The 22965-nt window shown below is 35.3% G+C and overlaps 1 protein-coding gene across 2 annotated transcripts; it reads left to right on the top strand.

Annotated features, from left to right (window-relative positions):
• The first annotated feature begins 4564 nt into the window (after positions 1–4564).
• On the top strand, positions 4565–22865 carry LOC108564879 (neuronal PAS domain-containing protein 4). 2 transcript variants are annotated; one of them, XM_017924074.1, is made up of 8 exons: positions 4565–4811; positions 11849–12030; positions 12731–12795; positions 18582–18671; positions 19229–19423; positions 20169–20353; positions 20567–20673; positions 20758–22865. In XM_017924074.1, the coding sequence occupies exons 1-8, from the start codon at positions 4801–4803 to the stop codon at positions 21735–21737; spliced, it is 1815 nt and encodes a 604-aa protein (XP_017779563.1). In that variant the 5' UTR covers positions 4565–4800; the 3' UTR covers positions 21738–22865. The 2 variants fall into 2 exon arrangements, with proteins under 2 accessions (XP_017779563.1, XP_017779562.1); XM_017924073.1 differs by having other exon boundaries at positions 18582–18686.
• Positions 22866–22965: the final 100 nt, after the last annotated feature.

Here is a 22965-nt window from a genome sequence, read left to right as displayed (position 1 = left end):
GTTTAAACTTATTTTTTTTTATTCATAACTCGAGTTTTAGTGACAATCTTTTAATTTATTGAATTTTCAGAAATTTGATGATTTGGATGTCAAAATTTGGAAGAATATTGTAACTATTATGTTGTATTATGTAACAAATCCTATCTTTTTAGAAGAAGCAAAGTTTTTGAAAATGAAAATCACTTAACGAAATATTTCTAGGGGTTTACGTTCGCGCTAACAACAGGAGTGCAGAAGAATAAAGAGATGGTACATCATACTGGTGCATCATCAGTTGCATACGTATCATTCGGTAAAATACAAACTTTGCTATCATAAAAACAAACACAATCTTTTTGAATAGTTTCGTAAGAATGATTTTTCTATAACATTACTTATTTATGGGAAATAAGTTTCATCAAATATATGTTGCTGTTATATACTTGAACTTTCACTTTGTGTACCATCAAATAAATGTGAACTACATACATAGGACGTTCTACTAAAAACCATTAAGTAAATGTTGAAGTTCGCGTTGAATAATAATAATTCATTTCAGTTCGAAAGAAGATCGCAAATTATTTTATTAAACTTTAAGTATCATTTTTGTTTCTTGTTACCCAGGCAAGAGTAATCGATTAAAAATATGAGGAATGCCATCGTTCTGTGCTTTATCTCGTAGCTTATATAAACGATCTTACATAATGGGTATACGAAAACTAGTTTCCACCTCTCTCCCGTCGTTGCTTCGCTGATCCGTTTATTTTATTTTACTCTTTTATTTTCTGTTCATCTTCTTCTCTCTTAAAGTTTGGATTCGCCTGATTGTGATTTATGGAGAAATAATAATTATAATGGATGTGCTGAGATATGAAACGTCATCATTGTCGCTCTATGAAAGAATCAAACAAAATGAAATGCGTTTAGCTGAAGTTATTGTTTCATATTTGGTGGTATCAAGAGGGGATTGCGTTTGTGGCGATGTAAAATTGGCGGCGTTGCGTGGGCGGAGGGATGGCAGCAACTGAGAGCATCCGAGAAGACAATCCGAGAGTAGGCACGTTTCAAGATGGGTCCAGCGCGAGGCGCAGGCACACAGCATCCACCCGCAACCGCAATAGACCAAACCTGTTATTACAGAAGATGGTCATTGTCCGAGTCCGAGAGCAGAACGTAGTCCACTTAAGATAGTACCCATACCGTACCTAAGTCTTGCGCTCCGCATGACCTAAATGGATCACAGCTCCCCCAAACTCACAGACAAAGACTTCGCTCAACTTTCGAATTCGACTGATATTAGATAGCTACGTTAGATATCAGCTCGTTCATCATCATCTTCTCTTTCCTCGTTTAGAAAGAAACGGAGAAAAGAAAGAACCAAAAAAGAAAGAACGAGAGAGAAAGAGAGAGAGAGAGAGAGAGAGAGAAAGAAAAAAGCAACGCAGAGAAGGAGGTAAAATATAAAGAAGAAGAAACAACAACGAAAATATACGATTCTCATCTTTGTCTTTCCCAGTTCTCTTCGTCGTCGCGCTGTGAATATGTGTATATAATACATTTCACTAATTTATAACAACCAATAATCAGTAGAAAGAAGCCCAACATTATTTATGATTAACCTTTCGAAATAATAATAAAAAATACTTTCAAATTTATTACGCTGCACAAAGACAAACCGAACGCTGCTTTATGACTCAAAAGCAGTCAATACCGGCAATTAAGAAACGTTATTAAACCGATATTAATAATTCTATCCATCAATCGCAATTCTTCCAAAAACCTATACAAATAATGATACTTTTTTAAATCTGCAAAATTATTTCACAAACTAATAAGAAAAATCTTTAGAATAATAAGAAACAATTTACTACCAAGAAATTAAATAATAATTAATTGATTTAAGTTTTACAACATTTTTGCTAATATATTTTTTTTAATTTGAAATATTTAGGATCTAAAATAATATACACAAAGAATTATTAAAGTATTAACTGAAAGTTACCGTAAAACATTCAAACCTATTTAAAATATGAAGAAAGAAAAAAACAATTGACTGTATTTTATAATTCTTTGTTATAAACACAACCGGAATTTGTTTTAAATAATGTAAATGATTCAATCCTGGATAAAAATATAAAATAAAAATAAAACAATGAAATATTAAAGTTTTTTTTTAAATTTACAATTAGAAAATTTAGTTTCTGTTTCGAAAAAATATAATAATTTTTTTTTTTGTTAATAACCGGAAATTGGCGAAAGGAATGTGAATGATTCAAACCGGTTTAGAATAAGAAATAGGAATTAAATATAAAATAATATTACATTTATTTTTTTTTATATGAATTTAAAATTATTGATTTAGTTAATATTTTGACAAGTAAATTACTAATCATTATTTAATTTTTTTTATATGAATAAAAAAATTCGTTTTATTTTCTATAATAGTTTCATTTGTCAGAAGTGTTGAAGATTGATGTTGAAATCAATGGTTGTGAAACTAAATAAACCACTCAACGAAAACATTGGGGGGACTAAATAAATCGTAGTACAATAAATCACTGAAAAGTAAATCTTTGATAGAATTAGATTCACATCCATTACTTCAATATTTAATAAAAATCATCTATCATTCATATACAGATTTCTTTTACAAATTATTTTTTTTATTTATTGACGCACTCGATTTCAGTATTTTTCTATTACTAAAGTATTTAATTAATAGGAATTTCTTTAAGAAAATAATTGTTTGTAATTATTGTTTATTCATAAAAGTTAATTATAACAAATAGATATGCTAAATAACAGTACAGCTTAACGAGTTTAATACGTTCCAAAATTTCTTGATTTTTTACTCGCATAGTGAAACATATTCAAAAATACACATAATATGACTTCACTTCTCGTCGTCACTCGTTATGCGAAACGTCGCTCGTTAAGTGAGTCATTTTTCTTACAATTCAATTTGTTCGTTATTCCACTGGTATATTTGAAATGTTTACAAAATAATGAAAGTTTTATTAGTATTGTATAAAAATATTGATTTTCTAATGGGATGTCGGCAAATAAGCAAGTAAGCTATAAACACAATTTACGACCATCAAGGAATTAAAGCAATTACAATTCGTTAAATAATATTTAACGAGTGTGTTGTTGTTACCTGTCGATCATTTCACATGAAATATTACTCACGAGATTGTGAAAAGAATATTGATATAAATAAAAAAAAATATTTATAATTATTCAGCTGTGATAAAATTTTAGTATAAATATTTGTATACAAAATGAATAGTGTAATCAAAAAAACTGTGACTAAATATTTCATTTACATTTGAAATTCATTTGAAAAGAAATCATTAAAATTGTTATGAGTTTAAATTAAAAAATTGAATAGAAAAGTAATTTAATAAATAAACTTTATTTGAATTTAACAAAATTAAAAGTAGATATAAAACTTTTACGTTGAGATAAAGAACGAAATTTTCTTAAAATGACATGTTTTTGTTTTAGAAAGTAATACTTTAGATTTTAATTTATAAAGTTTAGAAATTTCGTTTTTTTTTAGTTAGATAACAATGAAATAAGGAAAAAATGTTGTAAGTTTTGAATATAATATTTATTTTATAATTAAAGACAAGTAAATAGGAAATAAATAAATAATTATTGATACAATAAAGTTTGTATAAAAATGTGATTAAAATTCTTGAAATAATAATGAAAAAAATGATTTGACAATAAAAATGTTATGTTGAGATAAAGAACATGGTTTGTTTAAAAAAGTAATACTTTAGATTATAATTTGTGTAGTTTAGAAATTATGTAAATGTTAGTTATATAAGATGTTTAAATTTAAAAAAAAATAGTGAGTTATAATAAATTATTTCCTTTTTAATAAGTTAGTAAAAAGTTTTAAAAAAATCCTCAAATGACATTTTTAGTTATTATTTATCACTGTTTCAAGAAATAAGTGTGTGAAATTGATGATTTTATTTAAAATAATAAAAGTTAATGAAATAATTATGAAAATACTAGTATTTAATTTTGTTAAAATTAAATTATTTCTTTAGTTTGAGTAATTATATAAGATTTAAGTAAGAATAAATAAAAAAAATAATGTTGTAGAAAGATTGAGTTGGATTTCCTGGATGATATATAATAGTGTTGTTTGCAGTATTTTTGTGCACTCACTTTTTTTTTGTGCGATATGGGTGTTGCGAGAATAAAGGCAGTGGGTAAAGAGTGTTGGTAGAAGCTGAAGAATAAGAGCGGCCACCCATATACAATACCGCACAGAAAATAGCGCATATACATGCTTTAGTGCCATATATATCTGCATGGCAGAGGAGCTTATCTCTGCTGCTTCCTTCCATGGAGCGCGGCCACGGTATTGTACGTGAAAATAATGCAAGATAGTCCCAGTCGCTTGTGCTCTTCATATCTCCAACAAGAAGTGCATGTAGGGGGGCCAGATACCATGTGCCCATGGGAAAGGGTTCGTACGAGCGTACAGACGGCAAACGACGTACCGGTACCACGTTCGTGGCATGAGTGTACGGGCAACAGAAAATCAGTGCCCAGCGCCAGTACCAAGTGCCAGTACCCAGTATACCCAGTGCCAGTACCCAGTACCAATACCAGTACCAATAGCCCCGCTAGTACCTACACCGCGTGTCTTATGGTCCGAGCGTGGTACTCTCCAAAGACTATATACCATAAAGTGGTGTGCTGCGCGGGTGTTCACGTGCGAGCTCTTACGCGTCTCGTTCCGACAATGTGTGTGCAATAAATGTGCGATTTATATGACTTATTTGTTAACAAACAATCATGTTTACACGGTAATTCCATTCTTATTATTATACAAGACCTGATCCACCCACGCACCGGGACACTCAACCCCCGGCGCGGATCCCCCGCGACCCGGAACAGATTTCCCGCGGAAACCTCTCGACCCGTCGGCAAATTCGCAAAATTCATCAACCAAATAAAAAAAAAACAAACAAAAACACCGCAAAAATAAATAAAATAAATCCACACAAATAATAAAAACATAAATAAATAAACAAATTACTCAAACAATACGAAAAAAGAAAAATAATTACAGAACTATTATTAACAAGAAGAAAAAGGCATTCCTTGAATTATTCAGCGATCGGCTGCGTGTGCACATTTATAAAAATATACCGATTACCTAATTAATTTTACGTAAGTCGATGGAATTAGAAGCGGTGAAGGAGGAGGAGGAGGAAAAGAGGAACGTAGAGATAATAAATAAATGGTCGACGGAGTAGAGTATTAATAACAATAAAGATATGTAATTGCAGGTTTTCCGATACGATCATTGTTTTTCCATTGAACGTCTAATTACCGATTCACCATTAGAAACAAATTCAATTTACATATCTCTTCCAATTTAATGGCGCGTATAAATATTAACAATTACTGCGAACGGGAACAATCATCGATTAATCCCAAACATCATTGTCTGAAACCGCTCGAATGTCTAATTCGAATTCTCTTACAAATTTTATTTTGTTTCATATATATTTCTTTTTATTCTTCTTTGTTTTGTTTTGTTCCGTTCTGTATTGTTGCTGTTGCCCGAGATTAAGATTGAATTCGTCGTTACCTGTTGACCTTTTCGGTCGATACATTTTGTGCAACATTCGTTTTTCGTGAAGCTCATGAAGCGCCGGTAAATACAAAATGTCTATAAGAAAAAAAATATTGTATATATATATATACATAAATTGTGTATGTATACAAGAGGAACGTTATCGAAGCGCGGAGGAACAATTAAAGGAGATTTATTGGCTATTGAAGCGCAATTAAAAAAGAATATATATTGTAAGCGCACCAACGGAAAACAGAGAAGATTCGCGTCGCAACAAAATGTTACCAAATAGTACTCAACAAATTACTTACTTAAGTCAAGAAATATATATATATAATTTGTTATAAAGTATTTGAAACTAAAAAATGTTTAAAAAAATATATAAATTTATTATTAAACGAAATAAAAATTATAATTGAAAACTGAAGTTACTAAAGTATTCCGTATTTATAAGTATAAAATTTTAAAGAAATTATTCTTATATTATTAATTAATTACTTACTTGAAACAAAACTTGAAAAAAAACTGCTTTGATAAATAATTAAAGAAATTCTGCTTGAAAACTAAAAATTCTTCAATAAAATCAAAATTTTTATCATATTTTTAGAAAGAAGAAACGTAAGATTTTTATTTTTCCATTAAGTACTCTTTCTTATTTCAATAAATGCATATAATAACTTAAAAAAGCCCTTTGGCCAGCCTATTAATATAGATTTTTTTATTGTATGTTAATGTATATGTATAAATTGTACATTTTTTTCTTCTTCTTATGTATTGATGTTTGGCCAATAAATTATTATTAACTTAAAAAGTGTTATTTTAACAAAATATTTTGTTAGTAGAATTTTCTAAATCTTATATATTTAAATTTTTAAATAAATATATTTAGTATTTACACATAACAAAAAAATATATTTATTCGTTGGAACAAATTGATCAATTATATAAAAATATTAATAATTTCAATTTCGGTAATTTGATGGTCATTTTCAGAAATAACGGAAATCTTATATAAATTAATGTCAAAGATTTATGAAATCAGGAAGAATTGAGTAATATTGTAAATGCAATTAAGCAAAAGATACATATGCTAACACGAATTGGGATATTAATTTTGTGAGAGACTGGTAATTTGTGTATTCGGATGTTAGTATTATTATTATTTTTAATTGCTGTGCGAGAATTCCATTACAGAATTTCCTCCACGGAGGACCACCGTTTCGCCTCCACAGAATTCTCCCAATTTAAAAATTAATCTCGTTTAGCTTTAGGCGCAGAATTCCGATTTTAATTATATATTTTTCCCTCTACTAAACTGTATTAAGATTTCCTTTTAATTAATTAATTAATTAAACTTTTATATATACACACACAACCTTCGTTTTATCTACTTATAAACTGATATTTATAGGTGCACACAGCTCTAATCTGTACGAAATATCAACTGGCCAATTTAACTTTTATAGCTAAATAATTAATTAAAAATCCATTTCTCTACATATCACTTTTTTTTTCCTTTTATTTCTCTAATTCATTTTTTTTTATTGCGTTGTATAATCAATTTAATCGCAGATAATTTCGTGTGAAATGTCAGCCAATAATAAAAAAAAATATTATGTGTAAATGCAATTAGAATTTTTATTTCATCTTATTTTTTTTTTGTAGAAAAATCATTGCCGTAAGGATTTTGTAGACTAATGTTGTGCTGGCGTGATTGAGGCTAAATTCCATGTTTGTGGTGTGGTCTATGGGATCTTTTATGATCTCGAAGCCGAAAATCTTCGTTCTTCATCTCCAATTATAAGTAATTAATTGCATTAATTTACCGAGGGCAATAAGCTCACGCGACTCATTAAATCATTTATATCTCAATTAATGTATACCAACTTCTTCAAAGTAAATTTCTGTATGCTCCGACCACTTTCAAACAATTTGATGATCCAGGATTTTAAGGAAATCTTCATTTCTTCAACCAAAAAAATAGAAGCAAACTTCCTCTTATTGTTAGTAAATAATAGGTAGAATAACATTTTGTTACTTTTTCTTTGCAAAGATGAAAAACAACAATTGTTTTTATTGTATTAAGAATATCATAACTAGCTATGATATAATTACATGCGACAACAATGTGAACAAGAGTCGCGTGAAGACCACTTAGGACGCGGATTCAATGAAGAACTTTCAATGATTTTCTTTGGAATAATTGTTATGATTGTTTCCTTCGCTTGCTCATTCTCGATGCCGTCACAATATTATACAATATGAATAAATTAACTGTGGCAACTTATCTAATTTATAATATTATTGTTTGTTGGAAATTCTACAGATTAAGTTATTTACTGTTGTTTTTATTGTGATTTAACGATAAAATATTTATATAAACGATTTATATTCGTATTCGTACATAATATAAGTTTAAAAACTGGTAATGCCATAACTGAATTTTTTATAGTAAACTACTGTCTCTTTTTGTTACAATTAATCATTTATAATTTAGCTTTTTCTTGAATAATATTCATAATTTTTGTTTTAATTGATGTTTATAAATATATGAATGATTATATTGAATAAGTGATAGGTTTATAATGTTGTGTGAAATTTTATTTCAATGGAAAACTCATTGTTAATGTATCGGAAAATAGTTGTTGGTTGTAGAAAGGTTAACAATGAATAGTAATTGATAAGTATAATGTAGAAATAAGATGTTGGAATGTTTTCCTGATGCGGAAAGGAATTGACGTGAAACGATTGCGCAAAAATGATTTAAGTACAGGCGTCGTCGTACAATGAAGAAGTAGGGACTCGTCGAGGAGTCCGGATTAGCATGAGAAAAAAAAAATATGGTAAATAGAGACTGCTTTGCATAAACTGTTTTGGCCCAAGTGACGAAGAACCGCGATGATTGTGATGATGATGAGCGCGTTGCGAAAAATCGCGTACGGAAAATTGGAAAGTCGAAGGGCAAAGTGTCGAGTTCTTTGTGATTTGGATATAATTATGCATGAGCAGCGGAAAGGAACGGGAGGACGAGCTTTTAACGTATTTGGGAAAGTTGACGACTGAATCTTGACAAGTGACAAGTTATACGATGGAAGGAAAGATTAATAACGTACCCGTATACCCTGGGTACGGGGCGAACGGAGGAAGATGCGCTTGGGATCATCATCTCTCTTTCTCTTTCTTTCTTTTTTTTTTCTTTCTATCTTTGCTCTTGCAGCCTCCTCTCGTCGTCCCCGCGGTGACTGAAAATGAGGCATCTCGTATGGTGATGGGAGGTGAAACGAAATTTGTGCTCGAATCGAAGGATTTCATTCGAGCGGCCGCATGAGCAATGTCGAAATTCTGGCCCGCAGGTTGCACAACCTAGGTTCTCGGATGGGACAGAGAACGGACCTAAGTGGCCCGATGTGTGTAATGATTGAGCGATAATTAGTGCGGCGTTAATTGATTCGTAGAACGTTGGGCAACAGTATTCCTCCACCTCCGCTGGGATGGGTCTCCTGGTTCTCTTCTGCATCTCGAACGCGAGAGCTTTGTTGAAACGGGTGATGTATGGGTTCTGCGCTGGGCATTAGTGTGGTAATAAGAATAAGGCGAAGGCGCGTGTTGTGACCTAGTATGCGATGTGCGCTATGCCGTGCTGCGCTACGCTATGCTATCACCTGGCTATGCCTGGACAGGCATGGCTATGCTATGCTATGCTATGCCATGCCGAGAGGCTTAGAACATGTTACGAATTCCGCGAGCGAGGGAGGAACAAAGAGTTGGCCCGAGAGAGGCAGGCCGTACTAGTTACTAGTTACAGCTTCCCCCCACAAACTGAGAAGAGCAGAGCTGAACGGACGGAACGAGCGGAGAGCGCATTTTCTGATATTTCCATTACGCGTTTTGCATTCGATTCCGCGCATTTATGATGATTTTCTTGAATCTCTGTTCTTTTCCATCTTGTCTCGGCCTTCCGTCCCCCCACGTTCCGTCTTCGTCTTCGGATGCTGGAGAGGCGTACCTCTTCCCACCCTGGGATCATTTAAAATGCCGCATGTTCGAAAGTCGCATTGTTTTCCATTAAAACACATAACTCTAATAACAATATTTATACCTAATGATGGTAATTTGTTTGTATCCTGGCAAAAGGCTCGCAAACAGATAAATCCGAGATCGCCGCTCGATTGTGATTACCATAAATTATCAACGGGGAAAAACGCGTATTACCTTATGCTATTTGTACGTATTTTCCCGGCGCGGTCGCGGCTTTCCACTCTTTGGATCCTTGGTGTCCAATCGAAACGCCCAACCTTAATGCCAACCATCAAGCTCCACCCAATACAACACTCTTTCCTACCGATCCTAATTAACCATTGTTCATTTCAATAAGATCCCACTTACCAAACTACAATTAACACCGATCATCTTTCCACTTAACCCATTTTCCACAACAAATTCCAATATGGATCCATAAATTATCATCATCAAAATATTTTCACAATTAATTTTCCTAAAAAAACATACATTTAGTATTCAAATCTTAAAACTTAATAATATAATTATACATTTATTTATAGTTAGAATATTTGTATATTAAATGAAATCATTTCTTTTATTAAATTTTTCTTAAGAAATACAATAACTAAATACTAATAAACAAATAGAATATTTTGAGAATTTAAAATAATATTACTGAAAATTTGTAAATAACATTATAAGTGAGAAAATAAAACATCATCACATCAATTACGTAATGCATATGACGAGAGAGGCTGTCCGAAAACGCGAACATTTAACGATGATTCTTCATAATCTCAGTCCGAGTATTTGCATACATCTATTTATTATTATTATTATTATTTGCATATAAATTAAACTGTCTCAGTAAACATAATCATTAGATTGTACATCTCCTTGCAAAATGCCAATAGTTCCATTTTTTTTTAAGATCGTTGCATGTGCTAATGTCAATTTCATATATAATTTGTTCGAAGAATTCCTCCGAGTTGTTTACCGAACTCACTTATTTTCAAAGATCAAAAACAATATATGAAAATCGCGCATAATGAAACACGACAAAATGTGCAAATCAAAATTAAAAATGAAATTTAAAAAAAATATATAATAGATACATTAGCAGATTAACGGGAAAGGTCAACATTAATAAATATTTTAGAATGAAGCTAAAAGCATCCATCCAGATCGGTTCCAAATTGATATTGGCTCTAAGTAGACATCCATTAATCTACCATAAATCAAGTTTAGAGAAATTGATTTCGATAAATAAAAAAAGCAGATTTTTTTATTTAACTTACTTAATTTTAATATAATTAATTATTTTATCAAGAAATTGTTGTAATAATGGTGATTTCTGAAATGAATTAAACAAACGTTAATGCAAAGATGTTGAGAAAAAAAAATTCAAAAAGCATCTTGATTTTAAGTAACGATTGAGGATGGAACGTTAACATAGTCGAGTGGTAATTGCTGTAAAATCATTAAGAAAATAGCGATCTGCACGAGCTTTAGGTGGATCTGTGATCTGCGCATAGGATTTTCGCGAGATTTTCTTGAATGAGACGATACGGAATTGACGTGGCAATTTTATGATAATTGTCCAATATTAAATTTAATTAAACGTCCCATTAAGTGAGCATTAGATCGTAATCGAAAACACACAAGTCTGCCAATACGTAGCGACGGCAACAGCAACAGCACAGCAAAGCACATTTTCGTGTCGCCCTCAAGTCTACCGCGACCGAAAAAGTCGCCGCACGACAAAAGAAACAAACAAACAAAGACAACAACAATAAACAAACAAACAAAAAATAGGTTGCTGTTGCTGTCGAGCTGAAGAGGCGCATTTAATTAACGGCGCAACACCCTCGAAAACCGGAGAGAGAAGACGATACGAAAAGAGTAAAATAAAAATAATGCGAAAACCGAAGAAGAGTATTGGTGAGAGAGACGACAAGAAAAGAGAAAAAAAAAATAAGAAGAAGGTTGGAGAGATTTCATTAAGGAAACCAATATATTACGTCGGGTTCCGTACAAGGCTTCAGTAATTAACAAGCGGATTTATTAAGCTCGCGATCACTACAAGCGTATTATGTTTACCCCACATAATAATACCGCGCCGTTACACAATCACGCTCCGGTGGAAACCTATGGTTTCAGACTTTCCGTCTGACGATGATGCACTTGTTTACTTGTTACTGTTTCTATTCCTGTGTCTGATTTTTCCTTCTTTTTTTGGAATATTTTTGTTTGTTGAAGGTTCGACGCGAATAAGTCGACCAAAGGGGCCAGTAAATTACGAAGAGACCTAATAAACGCGGAAATCGCTAATCTTCGCGAGCTTCTTCCGCTGCCTCCATCCACTCGACAGAGGCTTTCCCAGCTCCAGCTGATGGCTCTGGTCTGCGTCTACGTCAGAAAAGCCAACTATTTCCAGCAAGGTGAGGATGTTTTTTTTACTATACTCTCTATTTATTTTTTTTTAATTTTACTTCGTTTTGTTTCTACGGCTTCGATGCAAGTCGAAAGTAATTAAGATCATTGTGCATATCATAATCCTGGGCACCGTTACGTTATGGGCTTAGCGACTATTATATGGCGGTTAGTTCTTGTTGAGGGATTTTTTAATTCGCTCGCTAGACAATTGAGCACGTAGGACCATTATATATCGTTTGTTGTCTTGTTATATATTCTTGTTTTGTTTCTTCTTCCTTTCTTTCAGCCTCTTCGTTTTTTTTTTCTTCTCTCGTTTCGTTTGTTGCCTTGTTGTTCTTTTTATTTTCTACTTCTTTCTTTTCGATGGTCGTTGTTTTGGGAAGTGATCGCGCGCTCAGACAAAACACCGTGCCATTGTTTATTGAAATTGAGCAGTAGAATATTAAGTCAATCACTGTCCGGTGTAAGCCTGGTGACAAAATCCTCCATTGATTGGACTGTCAATTAACTCTTTCGAGACATGTATACGTGCGTGCAAAGGCGTCTTATCTGATCCATCCTTCACTGTAACAGCGCTGAAATGTTTATAGAACTCCGAAGAATATGTGTCTAACTTGGCGTCATCGACTTTCAATTAAGTGACAAACACTTATTGCCGATTGATACTGTGAAATATACGATGATAATATTGGTTTCGTTTCGCAGCTTTCAAATGCCACGACGTCGCCGGATTGCACCAGCCACCAACGCCCAACATCGGATTTTCAAAGGTTAGTATCATTACCGCACTTTAATGAATGGCTTTACTAAATAAGTGGCCTAAACGCTCATCGAATAAGCGGACAAATTAAAAAAAAAACACACACACAACAAAATACAATCATCCCCCAAAATCTCATTACTGAAATGGAAAATAAAGATAATGCAATTCCTCCGACTCTGGATTCCGATGTGGAAGCTGGGGGGATTATCAGCGAGTAGGTAGGTGGATTACTGGATTCAATGGTAATGGTTATAGGTTAGAGTAATTGGTATTTGCTCGATGATGTGGATGCACAAGATGCGAGTCCATCGTGGGAATCAGTTAGAGTTGCGTTCGGTTCGGCTCTTAAATGAAACAATTACCCACTTGCGTGTTTGCATCACATTATTGAACCTTTCTCGCGAGCTATTTGTTTTATTTTTCTATACTTCATAAATTCATATTTCAGTTGATCCGCTCAGAAATTTAAATTTCACACGGTTTTGCTTCTTTTCTTCTTCTCCTCCTCTTTCTCTTCATCCTCATCCTCCTCCTTCTCCACCTCAACCACCTCCTTCTGTCCGAACTCCTTGCTCGCCTTGCGAGTCCTTTAGGCGCCGGACAACCCCCGTGCATTCGCCTACTCACTTTGACGATGCGAAATTAGCAGCTATTAATAAATACCTCCGCAAAACTGGCGCATTTCCAGCATTTCCCATAATGGGAACCCGCGATGCAATTTTGAAGCCCCCCACAAGAACGACAGCAGCGAGAACGGCACGACCCCGCCGCATTCATACGCTCCAAATTGCACGACGACTTCTTCCATTACTTCGCCTCCTCTCCACAATGCAACCAAAAGCAAAACGACGACAGCACCAACAAAACCCGAACAAACAAACGAACAACAACAACAAAACTAAAGAAAAATATGTACCCAACATTTCAAAAGATACCTAAGATCATCAGGATGGGCAAAACCAGACGAACTACTCGACCCCTTATAATTATTTTATAATCGGCTTAATTAAGACCTCGCCTTCTTCCATCTACCACACAAAAGGCTATCAATACATATGCACCAACATACCCATCTTAATATTAAACATATTAAGTCATCAACTTTAAACACATCAACAACCGTCTACATTAAGCAATTACTTTGATTTGTACAAATCATAAATAAATAATTATAAAAATACTACAAAAAATATAATTTTATACCGTTTCATACAAATTATAAAGTAAATTAGTATTATTTTTTCCTGTTAATCAAGATTTAAAATAATTAAAGTTTCTAGTATTTTTTAAGCGCTTCAAGTACAAATTACTAGTCAAGTACACTTTTAAAAGTAAACAAGCAGATATAGATAGTCATCTAATCTCTTAATCCTTTCATAAATACTCGTATTCAGTCATCATGTCTAATTAATGGAATGATAGCCATAAAGTAAATCTATAAATATTATACACCTTGGGCGAAAGCTCTGAATATTCAAGTGCCAAACGAAACCATCGTAAAGCTTGGAACGAACGTCCAACTGAGATTTAAAGCCAATTAATTAATTAAAGAAGTGCCTCATAACGATGCGATTAAATTTACTTTTATTGATTATAAAAGCATCTTCGGAGAAAAAAAAAATATCGTATCGATCTCTTCTGTTCTTACCTTTTTTTTGTCATATCATAGGTCATCAATAATATAACGAAATCATGTTTTATTTACACTTAATTCAAAATCTTGATCGTTACGTTGTTATGTTTTCCAAAGTCAAATAAACTCCGTTATTGCCCAATAACAGGATTCTATTGTTTATGGTCAATTGTCCAAATTGAATTTGGAAACAATTAATAAATCGTGAGGCTGCAAAATGAAATTCCTTCGTCACTTTTAAATTTCCTAGTAATTTATGAATGATTTTGAGGCAAGAATCGAAGCATACAGAGGGAATGGTTGTCGATTTAGATTTAAAGAGCATTCTCCGCGATGAAGTTTCTTACTTAAGACCAATGTGTAATACGGCTTCGAAAGTCTAGAAAAATGTTTAAGGTGTGGATAAAGAACGTTCCCTTGCATGAATGGATTAGGAACATTCTCTTGCGTAATTTTTTTCATTAATTTAATTTAACGTTACAGTTTCCGACGCCGTATCTCAACACCAAATCTCTACTGTTATTAATCTTTCTTTGTGACCGAAACATTGAACATTCATTTCACACATCACATTGACAACAACAAATCATTTTAAAGAGTCATCATAAAATTTACTTTTGAAATTAAACAAATTTAGTTATTAAATTAACTTTTTGGGAGTTTCAAAAGTTCTTTGGATTTACAATTGAAATCTAATTAAACAGAATAAATTAGTTTTTAATAAATTGAGTATTTGTAAAGAATAAAGTTTATATTATTGATAATTCAATAAATGTAAATGTAAATCATTGTAAAAGGTCTAGTAATATTTATATGTATACTTTAATTCTAAATATAAGGAGAGATAATTTAGTTAATCCAATTAGTTTGGAGTTTCGGACAAGTTTGGGGCGTGGATCTACAAGAAAAAAAAATGGATGTTATATAAATTTAATGTTGTTGTGTCGAATGTATATATCTATACATTTTGTGAGATTAAAAAAGGGAGTAAGTTGGAGTGGAGAAGGTGGAGGAGTACGATGAGGAGGAGGAGAGGCGAGTGTGAAGCCGGCGTACGGAGAATTATGTAGGAATTATAATTGGGGGTTACATAACGCCTGCAGAGGTCCGACGGTGCATAGAGAGTACGAGAACGGACAAAAAAAAAGGAGAAGAAGAGGATGAATATAAAAAAAGAGGAAGAAGGAACGATGATTGTTTGTTTGTCAGACGAGGGGCACGAGGTTTGGGCCCACGTCGATGATGACGGCCACCAGGGTCCGGGACCACGAATGGTACCTAAACCAATGGTACCTAATCGATACAGTTGCGTCGGTATCTGGATTGCTTCACCACATATTGCCATATTTAATGACAGACTAGAGTGCTCAGATGAAGAGCGTAGATATTGCGGGCGGGTCCGTGGGAAAGTAGCTGTGTACCCCTCGGCTTGAGGTCACGCGCTGACCCCGCTCTCCGAATCCCGCGCCCCTCACCTCTCAATACGGTACAAAGTATATGTCCGCGGCCCCAATACCCATGCCCATCTAATGCACCTATTCCAAACGGCGCACGGCCTGCACAACACCACCCCCGCGCCATCCAATTCATTCCACCGAAAAGTACTATCCACCGATCGAAGTATCATACCATATCTATATACTCTCCTTGTGAAGGCTCAAACGAATGAATCTAATTATAAACCGCAGCGAGACGAAGAAAAATAAATAATAATAATCTCTTGATCAATTATCGTATTAGTCATAACCAGGTAATTATATGTGAGTAATTTTGAAAAGATAATTAACCAGATATGATTGACATTGATGGTATGTTTATGTGTTCGACCAAAAGAGAAAAAAAATATATTTATACTTACAAAACGCGCACACTGAAATTATCGTTTGGATTGGTGCGGGGGGTTGGATGGTAACCTTGGTGGATGAGGAAAATCTTCGACACACCCTTCGAACGCCCATCCCCAAATGGGATGGAATCGGAGCGAGCGGTGGGCCTACGAACTTTTTTAATTTAATATTTATCTTTCCGAAAAGAGAATAATAAGATAAAGAGCGGCGAAAAATGTTTGTGTGTGTGTGTTTGTGTTTGTCTGTGTATGTGTATGTATGAAACGAAAAAAGAAAACGAACGAAATGATGAAGAGTTCGCTCCAGTCTTAAGATTGTAGAGACCGATAGAAGATCATTAAAGAATATATTACACTATGGGAGCATTACTTTACCACGGGTTTAGCGATACGACCGACCGCCGGTAATGGTATATATTTATACACATAGCCCGTGCTTTACTTGATTCTCATTACTTTCTTTATGTATAGAGAGTAGAGCCGTTGCGGCCAAAGTAATTAAAATATGACCGCTGCACCCACAACTCTCTCGGCTTGCGCAACGATTTTATTTAGTTCTTTTTTTATTATTATTATTTATACTTTTCACTCTCCGTCTCTCTTCCTCCCCATCGGCTAGAAGCTGTCGCTGTTATATACTCTTTTTTTTACTTCTTCTTATTTGCTCCATCTTCCAGCCTTCTACTTCTGCCTAAATAAACTGTTACCCATCCATCTTTGACGTACGTAAGGATTCATGTGTTTTGTTTCTCGTTATTCTCGTTACTTTCCTCCTCTATGTGCATAGCGTATAAATCGTTGGCGTCCATTAAAAGCCGCTCGATGGAAATAAATAAAATTAATTTGGCCTTTTCGGTGCGGATAAAAAGTGAAAGACACACGCGGATAGGTAGGTAGGTAGGTACGTACGTACGTTCGCCAAAGGTATTGGAGAGAAGTTCTCAAGAGCAAAGATCGCAATGGGTAACCTAGAAAAGCGCGAGATTTGTGCGCGATTGCAAATATTGTGAAATATAGCGAAGAAAACATCCCACATTCTATATGCTGTACCACGAAGATTAACATATTTAACGTCTTTCCCCGATGCATAATAAATTCCGAAATAACGACAATAATGTCTATATTTGCCTGCATTCAAAAGTGTTGTATTTACTGCCTTTTATGCGCGCCTTTTCCAAATGGCGAAAACCGAACAAGGCGAAAACAAATGCAGCCGCAATGGTAGACGAAGAAGTAGCAAAAGAACACGGCGATAACAAGAAAAAGGAAACGCCACAATTGATTGTCGGCCACGATTTCATTACTTCATTGTTTACTTTAAATGCCCAATTAATGCTCATAAATTTTATTCTTAAATCATTACAAACGCAAATCGACAATTCCCAGCAGCAAAAGCTTTAAACACCTAATCCTTTCAATAAACCGTCCCACTACTTTACACCTCTGTTCAATTAAAACCTACACTCATTCAATCACCGATTGAAAGCTTTAATTTACATACATCAACGATTTTCTCTTAAACAATATTTCATTATTAATAATAAATTAGTTAATTAATTTATATTGTTATAATAAGGAAAGTAAAAACTGTAATTAAATGCATAGAAAGTTATATGGTTTATATAATAAAATATACTAAAAATGAGATGTCATCTATCAGTGGATCAATATTCTTAATTGATTCCATGCGAGTTTTCGCTTAATTAATTTGATATTAAACGAACTTTACGTGCGTCTTTTTTTACTGCCATTATCCGTTGGCTTTTTTTTACATAAGTATGTGAAGGAAGCAGCATAAAGAAAACGTTTGATTTTGATTGATCGCGTTCAACGATTTCATTGCTTCATTGTTCAGAAACGGCTAATTAATTCCGAGTCCTGAATAAATCCAGCGGCTGCAGCAGTCCATCAATCTATTCATTTTATACCACAATGCATACAGGCCACATTCGGTGGGCAATTAGTGAGCGGTTTCAGTTATACAACAGCAGCATCGCAAGAAACGGCAACGGCAACAACAACAACAGCAACAAAAGGACAACGACAGTAACGAAGTGCGATGGAACACTTTTGGTCACCTCGGACAATTAAAACGTTATCGGAGTCCATTAGTGATAAAGGATATTGCGAACCATTAAAACATTCTTGCGTCGTTTTGTTTTACTGCCCGAAAATAACATAATAACGCGCTTATCTCTCCATTTTGCTTCTTTACTAAATAACTTTCGCTTCGTTTTACAACGCGATTATTGTTTATCGCCGACTAAAGGCGTGAGGAAGAACACGCTTTGATATGAGCTTTTATCTGTTTCAGGCGATGAGCGGCTTCTTGATGATGATGACGCAAAACGGCAAGCTTCTGTACATCTCGGACAACGCCGCTGAATATTTGGGCCATTCGATGGTGAGTGTTCTGAAGGTGAGCTTCCTGAAAGCTTCGAACTCATTTTTTTTCTTTACATTCTTATTTCCGAAAATCAGGAATTATATTCATCCGATATAAAATATTTGAAATATTGTTCATATATACTTCATTTGATCTACTAGTTTAAACGTAAAGAATAAGCCTTTTGTTCAGTAAAGACCGCTGAATATTTAGGCCATTGAATCGGGCTGGACGGTGAGTGATCTCAGAGGGAGAGCTTTCTGAAAGCTCCTTCGGAGCAGATAAAGAAACAAAAATCGACGAACCGGACGACGTCACACGTCAGTTTTAAAAGCCGGGGCTGGACGCCATCAACGCCGATGACTGCGCGCTTTTCCTCTTATTAACATGTTAACCATCTTTTGTGCGTGTCGTAAACGTAACGACGGCGACCAACAAAAAAAAAATAAAAATAAATCAAAATAAAACAACAACAACAACATGAAGAAGTGTTTATATTGTTGTGCGCTTCTCTGAAAGGGAACACAAATAAGGGCTTTCGGAGATTGTAATTGAAATGTAATTTGTTTGCGCAGGAGGATCTGCTTATACACGGAGACAGCGTCTACGACATCATCGACAAGCAGGATCATCAAGCCATCCAATGCGAGCTGGGACGGCCGGTGAATTCTGGAAATGGCGGTGGCGGCGGTGAAGAGGTGCGGCTGTTCCTGTGCAGGATGAACGTGTCTAGAAATGCCAGGAGGCAGATGAGATTCGGAGACCAAAAGGTAAGCAAACGACGAAAAATAATAAATAAATTGAATTAAAATTTAAAAAATGGGCGAAGAATGGGAATATACGCGGACGCGGATGTTTAATCTGTTAAGAGCGTATTCGTTGCCGGATCTGCCTTTCACTGGTATCGTAACCTCAGCTCAACTGCCGTTTTCCCCCCTCACCGCGCCGATTCTATTCCAAGCAGCTACGAATCCACCCACACCTTAAGCTTAGCACCGGGGAATTTATCTAAATACAAGTTGCACATTTACAATGCAACACGTATTACTGTTTATTATTGTTATCGTTATTTGTTGGTAGAAGGCAGTATGTAGCGGCTGCATATATTAGGAATACATCTCGCTTCGAAGAAAGGCCAATGCCTATTCCTAGGTGGGGGTTGTGGGAAAGGGTTTCTAAAGACAAAAGAAGAGCATGATGGTTCCTACCATCTAGATCGGGAGTTAATTGGATTTGGCATAGGTGGCCGTGGAAAGAATGGGTTTCTGGTTTCGGTTTTGCGAACGGAATGCATTGAAAGTATAGAGACGACGACGATGGAGAAGAAGAACTCCGGATGGTTTATGGGTTGGCGTAGAGGTAATATGTAAAGTAGGTGGAGGCGAGAGCAGTGTGTTATGACGCCCACTCTGCAGCTTATGGAAATGACTCTCATTGGAATACCAAAGCGCCACTGCAACTGCAACTGCCACCGTTCCATGTTGACCGTTTGTTAATATGGTTATCTGTTCGCAGGTGGTATTGGTTCAGGGTCGGTATCTGTCGTTCCTTCCACTCTGCAGCCGCAACGAGCCCGTCTTCTTGGCGACCTGCACTCCTGTCGCGATGCCCGAAACGAGAGAGTGCGTCGTCCAGGGCGCCACCAACGTCTTCACCTCTATCCATTCCATGGACATGCGATTTATTCACATAGACAACAAGTGAGTATACTCTTGAGCATGGGAATAGAATCTTTGTGTCTTTCGCTGGAACGGTTAGGCTCTGCGCGCTGGCCGTATAAATCAAGCGTTTGCTCGTGATACTGGGGCGGTCCCGGCTCGGTCCAGGTCACCGGGTCATCCTGGGACTGCCTCGGTACGGTGACATTGCTCGCTATAAATCACAATGATTGCTGTTACACTTGTGTATTGCAGCGGTGAATTCTACTTGGGCTTTTCGCGAGAAGACCTACAGGGGGTATCCTGGTACCGACTGCTGCATTGGGAATGTACGAGAGAAGCGCAGACTAAACATAGATTAAGTAAGTACAGTAAAAATGAAACAACAACAACAACCACCACCAACCACATTACAACAATACTAATCATCTATTCTGGCATTGCAGTTACTCAATCGGAACAGGAACGCTCGTGCATTCTGCTAGCGCAGTTCCAGCGGAGATCGGGCGATTGGATCTGGATGCATTGCGTTCTGCAAGTGAAGGAAAGCTCGGAAAGCAACCAACAACCCGTCATCGTTTGCACCAACCAAGTACTTAGCGAGGCCGAAGCTTTGGTGATGAAAACCAATAGTTGGCTCTACCATTACTATTCCGTCCAAAACAAATTGCAATATGGATTGGCCTACGATGTAGGACCTCCGACGCGTCTCCTTTACTACCCCGAACATCCTCAAGGGACGGACTTTGGTACTTCGCATGAAGCTTCCGCCTACACTCATCTATCCTCCATGCCTACTACACATAACATCACGCACCTGACCCATCATACAGGTCCGACTCAGGCGCACCACGGCCAGCATCATCATCACCATAGAAGAGCCGGCGACTCAGAGCCAGTTGACTACTCCTACAGCAAACGCAAACCCAAGGACCTCCAAAATCTAGAACTGGAGGTTACGGATGTCGAGACGTCCGCAGATATGAACGGAGGACGCGGTAGTGGCAGTGGCGGCGGTTTACTGGTCGTATCGCACATGACGGAAAGGCCGCCGCGGACGTTGTTAAAGATCGATCCAAGTGACTTAATGGATCAATGGAATCCGAGCCCGCCGTGGTCCGACACTCTTCAAAAGGTTCCCGATCTGTGCCATCAAGAACTAAGCCCTTACATAGGCAGTGCACCACCAACACCAACAGCGACGCCTAGCACTCATCATGCGGGAAGTGCATTCTCCTTCGACTGGATGCCGGAGCAGTATGTCCCCACACTGTCCGCTGCCAATATCTTAGCACCTGTCGAAGATGTTGATAGACAGAACTACTGGCCATCAACAGAACATCGCCTGTTTCCTCTGCAGCCGCCGCCGAAGCGCAACCAGCCACCACCTGGACGTTCGGAATCTGCGGATCGCGACACTCCTTAGCATATTGACACCTAGCATATTACTATTAGTGCAATATTACTAGCTAATAATGCAAAGACTTTAGGGTCCCACACTTAGGAGCACAATTACTTTAGTTTAATTTGAACTCAATCTCTTTCCTGTGGACAGAAGCTACCAAATGATTCCTACTATTAATTGTGTTCATCCAGTGACCAACAAGCAAAAAAGTAAACAATCAAAACATAAATAATAAAGAAAACACACATGCAGATGGTTCCTTCAAAATAACATATTGCATAACTGATGTGGTAAGAACCGTTTTGTGATAGATCAGCAACTAAACCACAGCAAAACATCGGAAAAAAAAACGCAAAAGCAAACAAACATATGACGTATACAGCTGATTGTAATTAAGTTCCTGTAATTTCTAAGAGCATAACTACTACACACATCTACACTAAAAAACACAATACACTTACAACAGACAGAACATTCCCTTATTTATGCAAAAAGATTTTAGGTATTGACGTTCCGAGGGATAGTCAATGAAATCCAAGTATTATTTAAGTTTCTTAAAGTTAATTCAGTGTTTCCCATGTTCTTTTTTACAATACGGAAAATCGGAAACACTGCGTTAATTTATACCATACACGTACATGTTATAATGAAATTCTTTCATGGCTAGTAGAATCTCGATTATTAAATAGGTAAATCTCATGATTCAAATATACAAAGTAGTACAAGAAGACATTCATTATTTGTTATTATTTACGCATTGCTATCATAATTAAAGCCATTTTGGTTTAAAAATTCACGGAACAGTTTCCTACCTTGTAATATTCGATTATGAGTAAATTGCACTTTTTAAAGTTTTATTACAAACTTCTGGCCAGATACATTTAAAACGAGCCGAAAGGAAAGTAAAAAAAACTTGTTATAACATAAATGGTTTATTGTAATTCGCCAGCCAGGATAATAAAAAATATATTTAGTTTAATAAATAATTATTAGAACTATATGGACGTTATCTTTCAGAATATATTTAATCGAGATTATACTACGAGTATAAAGTTATAATTTTAAGAGAACACTTTTATAGTTGAACACAGTTCAACATTAGGCATGTAAATGTATCAGTATTATGTTTTTTTTTTTTAATTATTATTTTTTTTAAATAACTTTTTGTGTGAAAAAATATTTATTATTCTTAAAATTTAAATAAAAAAGTATATATTTCAGAAATACTGCTATTTCAATCAATATATTT

This window comes from Nicrophorus vespilloides, unplaced genomic scaffold (genome assembly GCF_001412225.1).
Source record: "Nicrophorus vespilloides isolate i.1.1-1 unplaced genomic scaffold, Nicve_v1.0, whole genome shotgun sequence".
NCBI lineage: Eukaryota > Metazoa > Arthropoda > Insecta > Coleoptera > Silphidae > Nicrophorus > Nicrophorus vespilloides.
This window is presented reverse-complemented; position numbering and strand designations above follow the sequence as displayed.